Source organism: Mastigoproctus giganteus, chromosome 10, assembly GCF_048544385.1.
Source record: "Mastigoproctus giganteus isolate SK-2022 chromosome 10, ASM4854438v1, whole genome shotgun sequence".
Lineage (NCBI taxonomy): Eukaryota > Metazoa > Arthropoda > Arachnida > Uropygi > Thelyphonidae > Mastigoproctus > Mastigoproctus giganteus.
Window position 1 is genome coordinate 3,820,346 of NC_143584.1, and position 22,143 is coordinate 3,842,488.

Here is a 22,143-nt window from a genome sequence, read left to right on the forward strand (position 1 = left end):
TATCCCCATCTATTTCAATTGCCGATTGGGCTCGATCAGTGCTTTCGTCCCCACAACAACCATCTACAGAGCAATGGAAAATAACTTGCGCTAGCAATACTCCGCTAACAGTACCACCAACTGCAAATGATACTTTGCCAGAAACTACAAAATTGAAAGCATCAGCGTCAAACAATGCTGACCAACCATGCTCAGGAAATATAGATATAGATTCTGGTACTCTGCAAGAAGAGACCATTTTAGATTTACACGCAGAAGACGACATGGACACTGGGCGTCCTGCCTTCCGGAAAAAAGAAAGGATGAAACTAGATCGATCCAAACAGGCTGGATACAAAAAACAGACTGAACCTTTTACAACCTCTAAAACTAAATAATGCAGAACATTATACAATGGAACTGTAGAGGTCTACGAAGCAATATTTTTGACATTTATGATCTCATCAAACAGCATAATCCAGTTATCATCTGCCTGCAAGAAACTAATGTAACTCCACAGATGACTCCAGTGATCAAAAACTATAGTATCTACCAACAAGACAGAAGCAGCACTAACTCAAGAAGAGGCGTAGCCATACTTATTGACAACAAGGTTCCTACCAAACAAATCCCTCTACAGACCACTTTAGAGGCTGTAGCAGTATGTACTGTTTTCAGTTTTATGCTAACCGTAGTCTCTGTGTATCTCTCCCCAAACAAAGAATTTACTGTAAAAGAGCTGGAGGATTTTATAAAGCAGCTTCCATCTCCTTTCATTCTGCTAGGGGATTTCAATGGGCACCATCCTATGTGGGGATCTCCTAAGATAGACAAACGAGGAAAACTCATCGAAACAGTTCTGGACAATCAGAATCTCACATTATTAAATACTGGTGCTAACACTTATTTCCACTTTTCCACTGGAGTATCTACTGCCATAGATCTATCAATATGTTCTCCAAAACTATTCCCACTTATTCAGTGGTTAGTTTTAAATAACCCACTGAATAGTGATCATTATCCGATCATTTGCAAATTGCAAACAAATAGAACCTCACATATAACCAGCCACAGAAAATGGAAATTTAACAAGGCAGATTGGAACAAGTTCACCAATGCAATTTTCTTTGATGATCAAGTCATCAAAAGCCAGCCTATAGATGTTGTTACTGACCACATTACTGCACAGATAAAAACAGCTGCAACTTGTTCTATACCCAAAACCAGAGTTGGTCCTCATAGACATGCCAATGTCTGGTGGAATGATGCATGCCGTGATGCCAAAAAAGAACAGAACAAAGCATGGAATCTATTTCGTAAAAACCCAACAACTGACAACCTCATAAATTTTAAGAAACGTAAAGCTAAGGCACGCTATGTGCAGAAAAAAGCGAAAAAAGATTCTTGGATCCGGTTTGTTTCCACCATTAATAAAAATACAGAGAGCAGAAAAATCTGGAACAAAATTAAAAAGCTGAATGGTAAATCGCACCCGGAATCAACACCTATTATAAGTTGGAAGAGTAAAGATTACTCCTCTGCAATAGAAATTGCAAACGCCCTAGCCGAATCCTTTTCTGAAATCTCTGCCACATCCGCATATGAGTCAGCCTTTAAACAGATAAAAGCCAACGCAGAAAAGCATAAGCTTACTTTTAAAACAACGGCATCTCTTCCATATAATCGACCTTTTACACTACTTGAACTAGAGAGCTCCTTAAATAGGTCAGCTAATAGTGCACCAGGGTCTGATGGGATACACTATATCATGCTCAAACACCTAAAGAAGAAAGCTATGAACTCCTTACTGATATATTTCAACCGGATATTCTCTGAAGGCTACTACCCTCTTTCTTGGCGCCATTCAATAGTCCTAGCTTTTGTCAAACCTGGAAAGGATCAATCAAATCCACAAAACTATCGGCCAATATCTCTTAGTAGTTGCCTTGGTAAAACATTAGAAAGAATGATTCACGCCCGATTAATATGGTACCTAGAATCTCATTGGATAATAAACAGGAACCAGTATGGCTTTAGAAAAAATCGGTCAACTCTAGATCTTATGATCAAGGCAGAATCCAACATACGGAATGCTTTTATCCGTAAAGAACATCTTGTCATGGTCTGTCTGGATATAGAGAAAGCCTTTGATACCACCTGGCGCTATGGCATTCTTCGAAATCTGTATGCCACAGGACTCCGAGGTCAGCTACCACTAATCATACAGAGCTTTCTACAAAATAGAACCTTTCAAGTGCGTTACTGTAATTCTCTATCCCGCACATTTGTCCAAGAAGAAGGGGTCCCACAAGGTTCAGTTCTTAGTGCCACGCTCTTTGCAGTTAATTTAAACAATGTAACAGAGAATGTTCCAGTTAATGTTGACACCTATCTATATGCAGACGACCTTACAATATCCTGCCACTCACAAAATATGCGCTCAATCGAGCGTCAATTACAGCTCTCAATAAACAAAATACAATCATGGGCATCTCATAATGGCTATCGCCTCTCTACAACAAAAACAACTGCTATCCACTTTTGCAAAAAGCGTCAGCTGCATCCAGATCCTGAACTAAGGTTAGGAATCCAACAAATACCACTCAGCAACAATATCCGGTTCTTGGGACTAGTACTTGACACTAAACTTACTTTTCAGGCACATATAAGGCAATTACGGACGCAGTGCATGAAAAAGTTGAATATCCTCAAAGTTATCTCTTCCATGGCATGGGGAGCCGATCGCGTCACGCTTCTGCATCTATATCGAACCTTAATAAGATCTCGTCTGGACTATGGAGCTCCAGTATATGATTCTGCACGTAAGACAGCTTTGGCTTGGCTCAATCCAATCCAACATAGTGCTCTGAGGATTGCCTCCGGAGCTTTTAAGACGTCCCCAGTACAAAGTTTGTATATAGATGCCAATGAGCCTCCACTAAATCTCAGGAGGAAAGTATTACTTCTTAGCTATGCAGCCAAATTACGTAGCCTCCCTTCTCACCCCATCTGGACATACCTCTTTGAACCTCAGTGGGTAAACTTATACAGAAACAAACCAAATGAAAATAAACCTGCAGGTATCCGGCTACAAGAGTTAACAGAAGACTGGGGCATCTATCTTGGAAATATATCTCAAGCTGCAGATGCAGTACAAGCACCATGGGCAATGTATACACCTCCTTGCGATAACTATTTTCTTCAGTGGGTAAAACACTCCCTATCGAACAACAACATTAGACAGTTACATGCGTCTCATGCATTGGTCAATGCTCACAGTCTCCAAATATATACAGATGGCTCCAAAACTGATATATCCGTAGGAGCTGGAGTAATCAGTCCTACAACCACTGTTTCTGTCCAGTTACCACTTGAATGTAGTGTTTATACTGCTGAACTGTATGCGATAAAAATGGCTTTAAATGTCCTGAACGACTATCTAGACACCCAGATCATAATATACACTGACTCTTTAAGTGCTGTCAATGCCCTACAGAATAAATCACGAAATTTCCATCCACTTATCCCACAAATTAGATCTCAGTTATATCACCTCAGTGAAAATAAGCAAACTGTAACGTTTTGCTGGATACCCAGCCATGTTGGTATTCGAGGAAACGAGCGTGCAGATGAAGCAGCAAAACACCCTACTTGTTTCAATTACATCCCAGTTCCATATTCCGACTACAAACCAATCATACGGCAGATATGCACTGAGATATGGTCTGAAATGTGGCATCACCAAACAGATAACAAGCTCCTTCAAATAAAACAGAATCCACAGCTTTGGAGATCCAGTTCCCGATTAAACAGGCAAGAAGAGGTTGTGCTTGCTAGAGCACGAATTGGCCATACATATCTAACACACTTATTTTTACTACTAGGTGAAGATCCTCCACTTTGCTCGCTTTGTAGTACCACACTAACCGTGAAGCATATTATCATTGAGTGTCCACGTTACCTTTCAGCCAGAATTGCATGTTTCAGATCTCTACTGAATTCACAAAACCCACTGCAACTAAAACATATACTAGGAGATGATGCCAATTTATCAGAATTGTTTATTTATCTGAAAATGATCAATGTATACAACCACTTCTAGACCCATCTATAATGTATTGATGAATTTTCGAAAGTAACAGGCGCAATTTGGCCATAGTAGCCCTTGCGCCAATAAATCCCACAACAACAACAACAACAACAACCTAAACATTTGTCACTTTTAAAAGTCAACGTCGTCTTGGGCAAATATTTAAAAAATGTACGTTTCATCAATGTTGAATATGTCTTTGGTTCGTAGTCCTCCATAATTTTTTTCAAAACTGTTTCTTTTTAATAGGTATAGTCTTCTTTGATTGCAACTCCACTTTCATCAAAAATAACTTTTTTGAGTAATCCATGATGCTCTTTAAATTTGTCCAGCCAACTAGAACTGGTTTGGAATGTTTTGTGTCTCAGAAAAGATGCATACTCCATAGCCTTTTCTTTTATTAATAGCCCTGATATTGGCATGTTTTGGTCTCAAATCAACTTCATCCACTTAAAAACTGCTTCATCTACATCTTCCCCAAGACATAATTTCGCACACTTCCAACTGGGTCCCGTTTCCTCAAACAGTTAGAGAATCTAAACAGGGTTTTTCAGAATGGTTGACACACGACTGGCAGGGACATCAAATTTTAAAGCGATTTCTTTTTTTTTTTAATGCCGTGATCTACATTATTAAGCACTTCCACTTTTTCACATTACACTCAAGGATTTCCTCTTAGACACTGTAATGTTACTTGCATGGCAATTAAAACAAAGCTGAAATTAGGGACCACTTGTAGCTACTATGTAAATAGAGACAGGTGAAATTTAGTGAAAGTGTGGATGACTCGTTTCTTCGTAACAATAGATGAATTTCCAAGATAAAGGAAAATCACTCTCTTCTAATTCTTTAATAGGATGTTTACGGTAGCGGCCTCCGTAGCCGAGTGGTCAAGAGTGGGAGTGCAGTAGCATACGCTCTTTGAGTAGACCGGGGTTCAAGCCCCAGACTGCTGAATACGGTCGATTTGCCAACCCGCACTGGACCAGCATGGCAGATTATGGTCCATTTCCCTCAGCATGAATTGTTGAGGAGGCTTCCATCCTGCAGTGGGTTGATAATGGCTGCACTTTACTTTTTTTTTTTTTTTTTTTTTTTTTTACGGTAGAAAATAAGTTGACCAGAGCCAATGCCTACATCAGGAATATGCCTTAATTTTTGCCAATGGCTGTGGACAGCTGACCAGTGGTTGACAAGTTTCCTCCTCCAGGGTTTTACAGGCACAGTTTTAAATTGTAAACTGTTTTAGCTCTTAATTCGTGGAATTAAAGCCTTTAGCTATTAACAGCTAAAGGGATTTTAGCTATTAACAGCTAATGCTCAATCCTTTTAGCTCTTAATTCGTGCTTTTTACAGCATCAGCTTTATTGCCTAAAGGCCAGAGGTGCGAACAGTGCATACCTGCGTCCCTCGAAATCAGTTCGTTGTATGGAAACTATTTTTAATGTAATAACTTAGGAGAAATTAAAAAGGGTTCGCTACATAGAAAATTTTGCTATATGGAAGTTCATTAAAGAGAGATCCGACTGTGTGTGTGTGTGTGTGTGTGTGTATATATATATATATGTTTCTAATTGTTCGAATGTTACCTATTATTGGTGATTTTTATATATAGGCATTAGTGTTCATACAATTCTGGTCATTAAGCTAGCCTTATTTAGGTTATCTTAAATCCGCGTGGCCTATACATATTAGGTTTAGAAGTTTAATGCTTAATGATAATGAATTTTCATGATAAATTACTGATGAAAATAATTTTTTATCTGTAGCAAAAGGTAATTACTAATTATTGTTAACAGTATACTTCTATCTTATTACTATCATAATTACTATAATACATATTTGCATTCCATCACGTGGCCGTCAATCCCCTACTTCGTCGTGGGCTTTGAGTGGATAGACAGCCCTTTTGGTGTAATGCCTCATACTTACTCGTTTCTGTTTGTACCTATCACAGTTTTGCTATTTTAATTTCCTTTTGTTTTGTTTAATTTCGAAAGTTCCTTCTATAATTTTAATTTTTAGATTTACGTTTTTGAATTTTTAAAATATTTTTAGCATACTATTTATAGTATTAATTAGTTTTAATTTTTATTTTTTACGATCCCTTCAGCAAACAGTGATAGAGTACACAAAGCCCTACAAGTAAGTATCCGATATTGTTAAATTCCTACTTACTTAATTAATGCTGTACTCCGGTGGAGGCCGTGGAACAGAAAGAGGGGGGGGATTTCCCGCCTTCTGTTTGTTTTTATAGGTAGCGATCTTTATAGCGCAGTCGCACTAACGTATTCTGTGTGTAGATGGTGCATTGGCCTCAGGCCCCGATTTTCATGCCAATGCCTGCGGTGGAGGTTTGCTGTTGGATCGATGATTTTCTGTAATCTTTAAATGGGTTGTGGTGACAATTTTTTTTTTTTTTTTTTTTTTATTTACATTATTTTTACATGCGTTTTTGTGCCTTACCTCAGACTGTGCCAGTACCGCTTTTCTAAGGCATAACAGCACATTTTTGTCCAGAGGCAAAGCTATATACATATATACAGCCTCTTACTATGGGTTGTGGGGGGGGTTAATTTTGGCAATAGGTTGTAGTGCAGTCAGACGACGAGCCTCGTCTGAGTGCAGTAAACCTTATAAACTTGGGGATACTTTTTCTGAGTAAATACTATTTTATTTTTAGATGGTCTTCGATGAATATATGTGTGTCTACATTGGGGTGATGTGTTCTAATATTTGCGTATATGGCAGTTTTTATGTGATACCTACTGTATTGGTTAGGAATTTTGTTTATATCTAGGGTTTTGATGAGTTTTTGTATTGCCATCTTTACGCTTTCTATATTGTTGCAGAAACCAAACAAACAGACTTTTAAAAATCTGCATCAATATAGAAAGCGTAAAGATGGCAATAAATTGAATATGATAGCTGGTGTCCCATATGAACCCTTGGTAGGAAGCTGTTTCAAAAGTACTTACACTAATCATTAACTAGCTATTGCACTAGCCATTAACATTAAAATATTGCATATTATCAGTTTGCGTATTATCAATTATAATAATTCAGAGCTTTTAAATATACAAAACATATCAATTTCTGTAAAGTTGCTAAATTGCTGATAAATAAAGTTTATAATAGCTGTAATGTTAAGCTAAATTTAACAATAAATAGTTTTATTAACAGTATTATTAATAATAACAATAACAATTAATAATTATATTAATAATGTTATATCTTGAAGTGTTTTTAATTTGATATTTTATTTTATAAAACTTCTTAATTATTTATAGGTATCCTGATTGCCTAGCCTGGCAGTTAAAACTGTCCCGTGTAATTATCCGTAAGTCAGAAGAATTTACACGACTTCATAATTTTCTTGTTTCAGAAACTGAAAGTGTAAGTTTATATCTATTATTTTTTATTATGCTTTACTGATCTAAATTCTAGTCACATTATCATATAAAAATATAACTGGAGAGGAATTCTGCATATCATCAGATTTGTCAGTATGAGTTGAAGCAGTTAAATTGAACCTTGATAAGTAACAGGAAAAGAAGTCAAATTTAATATGGTATTTAATTTTTTATATATCAGTGAGTCATATTTTTTTTTTTTTTTTACTTATTTAATCAATTCAGTTTCATGGATTTGATGATCTGTTTAAACAATTTCTTAAAAATCAAATGTTATTAACTTTTTTAACATTTAATGTATTATGGAATAAAATTTTTCCCATGTGAAATTATTTTCATAAAGGTCTAGTGACCTGTGCAGATAATTTTGGATAGTTTTGAATTAATATTGAGGTTGGAGACAATAGGTTCTAATGACTGAATGACAGGCATGTATTTCACATTGCACATTCTCCCTCCCTACCCTTCCCCCAGGTCTTCCCATCTATCACCTCTCTCTCTTCCTTCCTCCATGTCTCCAATTCATCACACCTGAATTTGTGTGACATTTGAAACATTTATTACTCAACTGCTATTAAACTTTTTGTGACTAAAAAATTATAAAAATGGTTAAATTTTTATAATTTTTTTGATCACTAATTTTGAAAATTAATTTAGTAGTCACTAATTTTTTTAATATCTACAAGGGACATTTAGTAAGTTATCTATCTTGAGTATAAAATTTTTTGATATACATAAAAAAAAAAAAACTAATGTAATTGTAGTTTTATCATACCCTGATAAATGTCTATCTTATATGTATGGATTCAGCTTAATACAGTGAAGTACAGAAGAGATTTTAACTAGCCAACCCAAAGAAAAGCATAGATATTCCAAAATTGGAGTGTTGGATCATTATCAAATTTTTGATAAAAGAAGAGAATTAACCAAAAGTTATTAACATGTGGAAGCTGTAATATGGTGATGCTGCTCCTTCTGAATATCAGATAAAATTTTGGTCTGAGTAGTTTAAATGGGATCAAGAATCCACAGATGACTCCTCTTCCTTACTTAGGAGAGCCAACAGAAGTTGACAACTCCAGAAGTGTGCTAAAAATTGAAGACCTGGTTGTGCAGGATATGCATATTTAATGTGCATATCCTGCACAGCCAGAGAATATAAAATTTTTGATGAGTGGGTCAGTACTGACACTCACCACAAAGTTCCAAGTTCCAAGAATGCTTGCACCTCTTCAAAAGTAATACAGGGCTCAAATTTAAAGGAAAATTTTACACATGTATGATGCAGATTCAAAAGGGTTTCTTTCAAGAATTGTAACTGGTGATAAAATGTAGATTCATCACTGGGATTCAAAAACAAAACAGTCCATACAATGGAAACACTATGGATCACTGCCCAAAAGATTTCCCTAGCAGTGGCTTGAGTCCTCAGCCACCATTTTTTTTTGGAATCTGGAAGAATTCTTTTGATAGACTGTATACCACATATGAAAACAGCCACTGGAGATGCCTATGCTGATTTTTTTTTCAAATTTTAAGAGGAGCCATAAAGGAATAGAGAAGAGGGAATTTGACATGAGGTATCCTGCTCTTCCATGGCATTGCTCCTGTACACAAATCCCATAAAGCAATTGCTTCTCTGAGAGATTGTGTATTCTAGGAGTTGAATTACCCACTCTTAAGTCCAGACCTGGCCCCCAATGACTATTTCTTCTTTAGAAATTTGAAAGAACTGCCTGTATAGGTATCAGTTTTCAAATGGTTAAAGAAGCTGTAAGTGCTTTTTCAGAGACCAGAACAAAGAAAGACCTTCTTTCCAGATATTTTCTCTTTGTGCTCAGAATGTAAGATATATTGTATAGTTTCAAAATAACATCCCCTCCGTGGATTCAAGATGCCGTTATTTCGATTTTTCCATTAACTAGAAAGTTTTATTTTTAATGTATTTAATGCAGAAATAATGAGGCCAAATAAGAAATAGAGAGATTAAGAATGCAATTTTATTAACTGCACATAAAAAAAAAAATAAACATGTTGATGATCAAATGTTATATTCTGCCATTAATACATGCCTACTTATACCCCATTCTATTTTCTTTATTATATCAAATTCAGTCTGCTCGGGTAGCACAGTGGTATCGTCACTGTCCTCCCCACACTGGGTGGATAAGGCCCGGGTTCAAATCCTGTTGATGTGAGGAAATTTTATAAGCTTTTTTCACTCCGAGGCTGAGTTAGTGGGTCTCAGGCATAGATAGCAAGCTTCCCCCCAAGAAACTGGGGTTTTTCATCCAGCAAAACAGGCAAATGGAGCAGAGAACATACCCAATTTACAGACACGATACATGTGGATATATGAATTAACATTCCGGTGACCCTAATGTAATAGTTTGGATTATATCAAGGTCACTAAGCTTTAATGTTTTTCTTCTTTTCTTCTCTGTATGAAGTTTATTAACTTTAGGAGCCATAGTGAGAGGATTTTAATTTAAAATAAATGTGATCCTTCATATCAGTATAGAATTTGCTTTGAAACTGGCGATCATAAACAAATACAGTAATCACATGACTTGTCGTTTTCTTTTTTCTTCACTGCAAGACATCTGTGCTCTGTGTATACATCCGATCTCAATATGCCGTTATTTCGAAGGTGCTGTTATTTGGGGTGCCGTTATTCAACAGGCTATTGTATATTAAACTCAAGGGGATATATATGTATAATAAAAAAAAAATGGGCTATGTTGTTTCTTTATTATTGCGCTAGATTTTTGAGTGCCCATCATACACATAAGGGTACTCTCTACATTGTAGTATATTTAAAATTAAGACTGTTACTGGAAATACTGTTCTTCACTTAAGCAGGGTCTGCTATTTGTCAGACTGGATCATAATGTTGGTCATAAATGACACGAAATATGAGTATATTCAGAGACATGAGTATATACAACAAAGACTTCTTTTTTTTTTTACCCTCTTTGCCCTCAAGGTGGACGACATGTTGAACTCAAGGGAATATATAATTTATAAAAAAAAAAAAATGGCAATGTTGTTTCTTTATTTGGCTGTGTTGTTTCAGACATTTGTCCATGTGGGATATTAGTAAGTCTCATGCAGAAGTCAATTTTACCCTGAAATATGTAATTATGTCAGAATAAATTTCACAGAAGTGTGTAAAGATATAGTATATTTGAAATGAAAACCATTACTATATTTCTACAGTGATGCCCTTCATTAATGTAGAAATAATTAATGAAGGGCATTACTGTAGAAATACTGGTTTTGACTTAAGCCGGAGCTGCTAGTTGTCAAAGTGGATCATAACATTGGTTGTCTTTGTGAAATAGATGAGTATGTGTGTATGTCACAGTATTATCCCTTGTTTGGGTTAGAACATCAACTGTCAAGGATAATATTCAGATCTCTAGTATCAAGACTGTTCTGGCAAGTTAATGGACTGTGAGTAGCAGCTTAACTGATTTTCAGTCATTATTTTGATCTCACCATACTTGAAGATTAGATCTGGGAAGAGAACAACAATTGTACTTTTTAACTTTTAAACTATTTTTCTTTTCTTTTTTTTGTTGTTGTTGTTTTCTTAGATGCATTAGAGAAAAAATATTGTTAATTTACTTTTGAGATTATGAGATGACTCACTGTTTTAAGACAACAAACTGAATGAATTTCCAGTAAATTCACATTTTATGGGCATGGGCTGGCAACCTATGAGAGCTCATTTTAAATTACTGTTAGTATGAAGGACTCATAAGGCAGTACAGTAACTGTTGAAATAGTGGAACAGTGGTTATTACTGACTTGATTTTTAGCTAGGAGAAGCAAAAATACAGGCTGAAAAATATATTTAGAACCAGTACAATCAGTTCTTCTATAATGCAGTACATGTGTTCCTAAAAATCTCTGCATTATGGTATTTTGCTCATTAAAAATAGTAGGGCTTATTGGGAAAAATAGGGATAGAGGTCAGAGAACTCAAAAAAAAAAAATGTTCAGTCTGGTAAGTAAAACACTAAAAAAAAGTTAGAAACCCAATAAAATTGCTAACACAGGCTTAAACAAGTTAAATTTCTAATAAATAAATAAATATAGCACTTAATATCTGCCATAGGCACTCAGGAGCCTATGGCAGATATAGCTATCTGTAATCAGGTCACAAAGGAGGTTAGGCAGGCAAAGGCAGATTACGAGAAATCCTTGGCAAAAGATGCTAAGAAAAACAACAAGGATTTCTTTACTTATATAAACTCTAAAAGGAAGGGGATGAATCTGATTGGTCCACTTGACATCGATGGTTCGACTGTTGATGATCCTGCTCAGATAGCAAACAAACTGAATGAGTATTTTGCATCTATATCTTCACACATGAGGAATTATTAAGGTTTGAAAATGGCAGAAGGTTATCAAATTGTAGCAGGATACTTAATGATTTTGTAATAACTGAAAGCAATGTGGAGGAGAAATTGTTGAAGTTAAACATAAGAAAAGCACCTGGGGTGGATAGGATCTATCCAGTTATATTAAAGAAGGCAGCAAAGCAACTAAGCAAACCCTTAGCCATAATTATGAGAGCATCCTTGGACTCAGGGGAGGTTCCCGCAGACTGGAGATGTGCAAATGTATCCCCAGTTCACAAAGGGGGATCAAAGGGTGACACGAGTAATTACAGACCAGTTAGTTTAACTTCTGTTCCGGGTAAAATAATGGAGTCACTGGTTAAAGATGCATTGCAGGATCATCTAGACAAGACTTCAGCAATAATTCAGACACAGCATGGGTTTGTTAAGGGAAAGTCTTGTCTGACAAATTTGATAGGATATTATGATGTGGTTACAAAGGAACTGGATGCAAAAAATAATTTTGATATCATATATTTGGATTTCAGGAAAGCTTTTGACACTGTTGCGCATTGAAGACTATTTGGAGCAGAATGGTATTAAGGGTAAGTTGCTACAATGGATAAAAGGATGGTTAAGTGGGAGAAGACAGAGGATGGTAGGCGCCTCCGTAGCCAGGTGGGCAGGAGCAGCAGTGCGTAGCACACGCTTCTGGATTAGACTGGGGTTCGAGCCCGTCACCACCAAATACGGAGGATGTGGAAAGGTCAGGGAATGACCACCGCATATCCCTGAGCAATATGGCCTTAGTTGCTAATGCCCTTAAAAACCAAATAACAAATAACAGAGGATGGTAATCAATGGGTGCTGCTCTTTGTGTACTAATGTTATTAGTGGAGTCCCACAGGGTTCAGTATTAGGTCCACTGTTGTTTTGTATATTTATCAATGATATTGATGAAGGTATATCAGGCTTAATGTCGAAGTTTGCAGATGATACAAAGGTTGGCAGGGTTGTTAATGACAGTAATGGCATTGTGCTACTGCAACAGGATCTAGGTAATTTGGGAAGATGGGCTAAGAAGTGGCAACTGAAGTTTAACCTTGACAAATGCAAAGTACTGCATATGGGTAGAAGTAACCCCAGAGAAATGTAACAACTGTGTGGTACTACACTTAAGGTGGTAGAAAATGAAAAAGACCTGGGAGTAATTGTGCAGTCAGATATGAAGTTTTCTGAGCAATGCAGACAGGCTGCCAGGGCAGGTCATGGGGTTTTATCAATGATATGCAGGAATTTTCCTAGCAGTGAAAAGGAGGTGATAGTCCCTCTGTATAAGGCAGTGGTCAGGCCACGCCTTGAGTACTGTGTATAGGTCTGGAGGCCTCATTTTAGGAAGGATGTAGATTTTTTCTTGTGCGTGTAAAGAGAAGGGCAACAAGATTGGTGAGGGGAATGAAGGGATCCTCTTACCGAGAGACGCTTAAGTTCTGCAAATTGCAGTGGCTGGAGACTAGGCAACTGCACAGTGATCTTATTGAGGTGTATAAGGCCTTGAATGGGTTGAGCACGCTGAATTCTGATGGGATCCTTCCACTTGTTCAGATTACGAACCTAAGAGGGCATAAATTCAAATTAAGAAAAGACAAATGTAGAATAGATGTGCGGAAATTTGCCTTTTGGGTGGTTAATTGCTTGAACAAACTTCCATCTGTTGTTGTGGAAGTTGATAGGTTGAATAAATTTAAGGAGGAACTGGACAGGCATTTGGAGGGAATGGTGTGATTTTTTTTTTTTTTTTATTATTATTTTTTTTTTTTGGCTGATGCTGCATAAGCTTATACACTTGCTTTCTTGCATCACATGCCACCACCACCACCACTACTACTTTTCCTTGACAAGATTCACTGACATTCTAATTTTTTTTTTTTTTTTTTTTTGGATTGTAAAATTTAACAGTAAAAAAAAAAAAAAAAAAAAGCAATCAATAATAACAAACATGGGACGCACAAATTGCATAAGTGAGACAAGTTTACGAAGCTTCAAAAAATATGATCGAAGATTTCAGTGAAGGGGAAACACGTTTCACCATAATAACATAAAAACCCACAGAATTCCAGCTATTGGTATTATCGTAAATGCAGTAAGATCGAGTTTACTACCTGTTTATAATAGATTGTGATTGCATTAACAGAAAAGCTCAATAAACCGGGAACTGCAAATTGTTTTATGGTAGTGACCTCCAGAAATGTGCTCCTCTGCTCATGCTATCACGCCTCATGAAATTTTTGTTCGAACAGAAAATTGTGATCTCCTGAAAACATGTCCTCCTACAATATCACATGTTATCTTGTGAATACAGTGAATGACAACAGTGTGTCTCCAACCAGTACAACTACAGTAAATGGGATATATAGCTCTCACACATTTGACAATTTTTAAGCTTCATAAACTTGTATGTATTGCTGCGCATGTCAGTGCGCTCAGCTTAGTGCCGGGTTTTGCGTTCACCTGGTATTACTCGCAGGCGAAATCGCGCATGAGCCAACGCTAAAATCGTGTTGTACTCGCATTGTTCCCTGATATATCAGTCATGTTGGAGCAAATTCGTGTTGCGAAAATGCGAGTTATAGCAGAACTGATTGAAGGAGCAAAACAATACTTTTAAATCTGTCTAGTTAGCAGATTTGGGGGGGGGGGGAAGACTCCCGTCCAAGGTTATGATAACACAAATTTTCACAAAGAGAAATATGTATTCACAGCATAAAAATATCACAAAAATGTAAAAAATATTTTGAATTATTATATTGTTATTCAAATTTTAAATGTGTTCTTTTATGATCAGCATCAGTAGCAGGTGTTTTGTTTGTTGTTTGTTTGTTGTTTAGTTTTTAGGAGCATTAGCAACTAAGGCCATATTGCTCCGGGATATGCGGTGGTCATTCCCTGACCTTTCCGCATCCTCCGTATTTGGTGGTGACGGGCTTGAACCCCGGTCTAATCAAGAAGCGTGTGCTATGCACTGCTGCTCCTTCCCACCTGGCTATGGAGGCGCCTAGTAGCAGGTGTGAAGTGGCATAGTTGTGTGAGCATGCACAATGCAGGTATTGTAATATGGAAAAGTTTATTTATTCAGCAATAAATTTCAGACTGTGATCTCTAGCCAGTGCACACTTTCAAAATATTTGGTTTTACTTTAATAAGCACTTCAAAAATATTTGGTTTTCTGATGTTACCCTTTCTGCTGCTAGGTGACTGATAAATTCTTGTGGTTGCTGACCTCTGTCTTAGGGCAAGGCTGCCCAACTGGCAACTTATAGATCAGATGACTTACTGTTTTGTAAGGCTTGTGAGAGTTTCTAGAAACTCATCCCTTTCCACACGCTGCTTGACACTGCTCTTTAGTCTAAAGTTTCAACATGAAATATGTGCATATATGATTATGTATGACATAGTAAGTATTCGGTGTTTTGCTGTTCTCAGTAGCTTGTGGCTGATGATCAATCATAGTCAGCAGTAAGCTTCAGAATTTACTACTAAGAAGGAACCATGATTTACTGTATGGTGGGCCACTGCCTTGACATCTACTATACAGTCAAGGTGAAGTATGTCAAGATCAATTTTTGTGATCATCCCAAATCTGTTCAATTATATTTTGTAATAACAAACCCTTGATATTTTTTTCGATTATTTTAGTTTGATTTCTTGTCATAATTTCAATAATAAAATAACATCAATTAGTAGAAACACTACTTCACTTGGAAAATTCTAGTACTCCATTATTTATGCTATTCTTGCCTGTTGATTTAGAAAAACATGAGTTAAACAGTAAAAAAAAAAAAAAAGCGTATCTTGCTTTAATGATAATTTTTATATATTTTACAACAGCATACCCTCAATTAATTTAATATCAGATTATTTGAAATGTGATGTATTTTGAAGTCACTACCATTCCTTGACTAACGACATATACTTTTATATTTAATTTTATATTCATTTTAGTACGGATAATTTGAAATAAGTCTACACTGAAATTCAGAGTCTGAATTGGTTCCTGTGACTTGGGAATATCTTGTTCTTACTTGAAAAGACTGCCAAAGCCAACTACCGTCAAACATTGTTATAACAAAATTGAATGGAACTATAATGAAAATTTGCTACTATTCAGTAAATATGTCACCTTTAAATTTTACATTTCTATCCACTTCTCCAAACCAAAAATAGCATGCAAAATCATAGGGGAATTCGCATACTTCTAAGTTGTGTTGTGGGTGCACCTGTAATCTGTTTTGTTCATACCGCAGAAACCAAAATTCACTTATCATTAATGACCTGGAACGGGATTTCACAATGCAGATGCTGTACATCTTCCTTTAAGTCACTGCATGTCTGCCCAATATGAGAGAAAGAATAACAATGATTGTGCTTCAGAGAAAAAAATACTTTCTCAATGGAGGAGTCAAAAAGTGTAAATATTATTTGTAAAGTATTTCTAAATTTCTTGCATGTAATTTGAAAATCACTCAGTTTTATTTTCTGCTACCATAATAATTATGCAGTATGTTATATATTATACAGTATATGATTGTTCTTGCCTGCTAAAGAGAGAGAAATGCATTTTTTGCGATATTATTTGCTATTTAATGCTTGTAATCCATCCATGTAACTCAGTGAACTTCATAACTTGCCCTTACAAATTACAATTATGTTAGTTGGTCATAGTGTGCTTACATTACCAGTGACCTGTTTCGGTTATGTAAGTGATTTTCACTTACAAATTAAGTGTATATGGTACAGGTGGAAAAATATGTTTGATTACAGTTTTGAAATTTTACTTTGGTGATGTGGAATTAAATTATTTATTTTGTGCGCATAAATCTTCATTTATATCTTCACATTCAGAATGGAAAATTCTCATGGCCTGCAAATTGATGTATATATGTTTTGTGTTTATGCTTTATTTTGGTGTATATCTTTTCCTTTCAAGCTGCTTCTATTGGCTAGTCTCTTATAAATAGCAGTTTCAAAATTGTAATCGAACATAAATTTTTTCCAGCAGTTGGTATCCATATTTCCTAATGTACATGTGTATATCAGCCTACAACTTTAGAGAAAGATGGCATTATCATTCATTCAGCAAAATTGAGTAAAATCAAAATGATTAAGCAGTCTAAAACTTAAATTATGCATGTAAACTTAATACATGCATACATACACTATCCTACCAAAATTATTTAGTTACCTCCTCTCCCACAGTAGTGAAAAGGTGGGAATGAGATGTAAGCAAAGCAGGAATAGGTTTAAAAGTGTTTGGGCAATAATAGAGATATCAAAAACAAGCAGAATTATGCCATATCAAGATGTTTTTGATGTTTTAAAGAGATTCAATCATTGGATGCCATATTAGCAACTTGTCATTGTTTGTGACAACCACACATTTGAACTTTTCTGTCACCATTAGCTAATGTAGTGAAAAAATGGAAGAATGACAGTGATGTGGGTTTTTATTGATGGTCAGGTAACTCAAAAACACTGACAAATATAAATCACTAATCTATGAAGAAGATAGTGAAAGTAAACCAAAGTTTCCTCGGAAAACATTACATTGGAGCTCCAAATGGTCATAAGAGAAAGTCTGTTAGTTCATCTACAGTCTGGAATTTTAAACAATGGCTTTTTGTGACAGAGCTGCTCTTTGCAATCTTATATCATATAAAAAAATGCCAGATGTCATTTGCGGTAGTACCCAGCTCATTGTTTTAAATAGTGAAAAAGTGGAAACAGGTAATGAGGTATGTTACTTAGTCTTCAGATGAGACAGTGGTAAATGCCTGGGGAACCTTATCAGTCTCTTGTGCCTATAATGATATTTGGAAGAGGTGAGGTGTGATGAGGGCTGCAATTCAAATGTCACATGAATTTGATGGATAGGTTTGTTACCAGTTGTTTTAGTTTAGTTGCTTTGAATTATTAAATAAAGGAATATTGATTGTGCTGAATATTTCAGGGAAACATTAACAGGCAAGAAGCAGTAAGCATGATACCTCCCCTCCTTCTTGATGTGCAGCCACATCACAAGGTTAGTACTTCTTTAGAACTTCTGTTAATTTGAAATTGATGTATGAAATTTATTGTTACCAGTAGATATATCATTGAACTCTCTTTCTCTCTGTTTGAGATTGTCTTGGTTGTCATTATAGGACATTTACTATATGTTGGTAAGAAAAAATATAGTATTTGATTTGGTGGAATATGTAGGAGGACTCATGAGTTAAAAATGCAAGTGGACTACATCCAAGTAAACAGATATAGGTACATGCATAGTCTGTTTTTCACTATAATCTTCATGCTTGTTCAGGCACTTGTTGTTGATGGTGAGTAAAATTATCAACATGATGGTAGGACATGTGGACTCCAAATACAGCGTGTCCTATTGCAGTATCTATTGTCTGACCTTGTTTTGTATGGCATCGTCTGATTGGATTTGCTCTTGCACAAATGTGGAGGGCTGACCAATTTGGAATAATGGATGACTATTTCCCACCTTGTAGGGAGGGTGATGAGGAATAGCCTCTAAGAGGGTTGATGTGGGTTTAGGCAGTGTGTGGGCAGATATTGCCATTCAGAAGCAGCACTGCTTGTGACAAGGAATTGTGAATCTTATTGTCTTACAGTAAGACTCATTCTAAGGGTAGCTTAGAGGCAATGTAAAAATGAAGATAGATCAAGCTGATATACTCATATAGTGTTCAGAGTTTTGCTGTCATTAGAATGGCCTGATATTGAAAAGAGAAGTCTGGAAACAGAAAGTTCATATTTCTGCCTTTGGCATCAGGCAGCAAAAGCTGATGAAGGCATCCCTGTTCTCACTTTATATGAGGATTTGTTTTTAAGAATGGACTCCTGGGATTTACCCCCTCCCTTTCCCCATCCATAGCTTCATAGTCCTGATTTTGACAAGCAAATTCAATTAAATTGTTGATATTCAACATGCAAAAACACTATTATAGCCTATATAAATTAATAAAATTGAGGACTGTTTTTTCTTCTTCTATGAATTTGACCAGCAGAATTTCACCTGCCATATAACTTTCACATATTAAATATTTGAAGTTTTATCTTCTTTATATTATATGGCAATTTAAACAGCAGTGCTTTGTTAATCACGGGTCTTTAGATATGTTCTAATCAAGACACCTGCTATCTGGTGAAACTTCAAAGGAAGCAAGTCTTCAAACAGAATATGGTGGTGGTGGTGTTGTTTACTTTAAATAATAGGAAATAGCCTTTTCAGCAATGTTATTTAAAAGAGTTTTGCTGAAGGTAACCCATGGTTAAGGAAGTAATTTCTGTCTTGAGTATTAAGATTATATTGTTACCTATGTCACCTGAAATCCTGTGGCCTCCAAATACAACTGAGGACAAGTCCTCAGTTTTTACTGATTTATAACTGATAAATTGTAATAAATGACCAACCTTATGGACCAACCTGTGTGTAATAAATACACATTGGTTGGTCCATAAGCAAAGCCTCTTTGGTCATAAGTATAAAGACTGTAGATCCAAAGTTTGTATATTTTATTCTATAAATCCAGCTTGTTTATCAAGCTGGATTTATAGAATACATGAACATAAGATATGCTGTGTGCAGCTGCTAGGTCGGAGGCTGCACACAGTAGTGTCCGCAACTAAAGATCCTATTGCGGGTAATGACACTAGTGGGGTCATATATGAAATTGAGTGTCCTGATTGTGGGGGAAACAAAACGCAGACTGCGGGATCACCTGGGGAAACACAATAGAGCCCTTAAGACTGCAAATTACAGAGGTTCAGCTGTAGCGGAACATGGTCCAGGATATAGAAAAAGACTAGGTCTGCAATTTTATTTGAGTCATATGGGCAGTATGTGGCCAGGCTTTATCATGGTGTAAATGTGATTTTGTGTCCTCTTAAACACAAGTCACATTTCATTACATCACATCACTTTCTTTTTTGTTTTATAGCTGTATTAAATTAAATTTCATTACATCACATTTACTTTCTTTTTTGTTTTATAGCAGTATTAAATTAGAAAATATAGGCTCATATAGCACTATTAAGCTTATCATGTGTTGGCAATATCTTTTATTTTTGTTTATAATATGACCTTTCTCCAGGGGGGTGAAAAAAAAAAAATGGCCTTCTATGTTCCAAATATTGTGGCCATCATTTTTACTGATGATCTGGCAGTTCAAGATTTTTGAAAGATCCAGGTCACTTTTAAAAAAATCTTGAAAATTATTGCACTCCTGTAACAGGTTTTTGCAGGTCTGCATGGAGAATTTCATTTCTCCTGTTAACAGCTTGGGTAACCATTTGCAGCATATTTTTCTATAATCGAGTATGTCTAAATTGGTTAGTACACTTCTCTTTGAACACCTTAGTGCTTTCACCATAGTTATTGTCTGATATTTTTGAATAATTAATCCAAAATTGTAATGTTTTCTTCAGTGCACACAATTCTTTCACTCCTTGGCTGGTCACAGATGTCATTGATTGCTCCTTTGAAAACATACTAGCCATGTGCAAACTTTGCTTATATCGATAGTGTCTTGTAAGCATTAGTAGAGGCATATGATGCAAGAACGCAAACTTATGCAGCATCACCAAAAAAAAAAAAAAAACCTTCCCATTTCACCCATCCATTTGATGCAAAAGTTTGTCCAGTTCTTCCTTGAATTTATTTAAGCTATCAACTTGCACGACGACAGATTGAAGTTTGTTCCAGCAATCAGCCACCCACTGGCTAAAGGCAAATTTCCGCACATCTGTTCTACAACTGTCTTTCCTCAGTTACAATTTATGCTCCCCCCCCCCCCCCCCCCCCCCGAGATGCATAATCTGAGCAAGAGGAAGAATCCCATCAACGTTGCGCTTGCTCAATCCACTTAAAGCCTTTAACACCTCAATCAGATCACCTTGCAGATGTCTAATCTCCAGATTTTTTTTTTTTTTTTTTTATGAAAACCCCAAACACGAGAGGTATTTGAACCTATAGTACCGTGCTTGGGTTGGAGGTTGAGAAGATGAAAGAAGATATTTGTTGACATTAGACTTGAACTTCTGTAGACTGTAATTTTCAGGAAATGCTTATGATGGAAGGTTGTTCCAGAAAACTGCAGTTGAATGAATAAACGAGGAAGATGAAATTTTGTTTCTGTGAGTTTGAAGTTGGACAGTAAATGGATGTTGGCTGGTGGTGGCAGGTGTTCAGACTCTTTTGAAAGAGAGAGAGAGAGAGAAAGCGGGAATTGTAGAAGCCAATTCAGAAGAACAGTGCCCGTGGAAGTATTTGTAGAAGAGGCATGCGGCAGAAACAGTATGTCTATGAGACAGCGAGTGGAGAGAGACTGTTAGAGAGGAGTCATTATTAACCTAACTGCTCTCTTCTAAATGGAATCTAGAAGCCTGAGAGAGGTTTGGTGGCACTGCCCTAGATGTAGGAACAATATTCCATGATAGGGCGGATTTGCGATTTGTACAGAGTGAACAGCTGTTTGGAAGAAAAGTAATACCGAGAGCAAAAGAGAAAACCAAGTTTTTTAGATGCAGAGGAAGCAATATTTTTAATGTGCTTGTGCCAAGAGAGATTAGAAGTCAGGGTAATCCCCAAAAGAGATATATCATTTTGCCTAGAAATTGCAGTGTCACCAAAGATAATCAGAGGAGCAGAAGAATCCTTTTTGCGAGAAATAAGACTAAGACTGAGTTTTAGAAGGATTGAAATCAACTAAGTTGTCTTTGCCCCACTGGAGAGTTACCTGGAGATCGGCATTTAAGGAATTGGTACCACATATTTGAGAAGTTGAAGCTGATTGAGCAGGGAAAGGTTTCTCAAAATGGAAAGTGGAATGCAATGTGCTATCATCGGCAAAACTATGGATAGGATTTCCAGTCAATGGAAGAAGATCATTAATATCAAGAGGAAAAGAGTGGGGGAAAAGAACTGAACCTGGGGGACACCAGCATTTGCGGAAAAGTTAGAAGACAGAGAGCCATCTACCATCACCCTCAGTGAGCGATCAGAGAAAAAAAACTGGATAACCGATTACAAAAAACAGTTGGCAAACCATAAGATGGAAGCTTGTTTAGGAGACCTTTATGCCAAATATGATCAAAAGCCTTTGAGATGTCAAGAGCAACTGCTTGTGTTTCACCAAACTTTTCCATTGAATTAGTCCATAAATGGGTAACATAAGCCAGAATATCATCAGTGGATCAACACTGACGAAATCCATACTGGCGATCGTTGATCAGACGGAAGGGTTCTACG

At 36.4% G+C, this 22,143-nt stretch overlaps 1 protein-coding gene across 1 annotated transcript in view; it reads left to right on the forward strand.

Moving 5' to 3' along the window:
• The window catches only part of Nsun2 (tRNA (cytosine(34)-C(5))-methyltransferase Nsun2), a 166,685-nt gene that overhangs the window by 45,798 nt on the left and 98,744 nt on the right, over window positions 1-22,143 (forward strand). Inside the window, exons 5-6 of the mRNA XM_090384128.1 lie at window positions 7,360-7,465; window positions 17,839-17,910. Coding sequence (XP_090240254.1) covers window positions 7,360-7,465; window positions 17,839-17,910 — 178 coding nt within the window. The remainder of the gene's footprint in view (window positions 1-7,359; window positions 7,466-17,838; window positions 17,911-22,143) is intronic.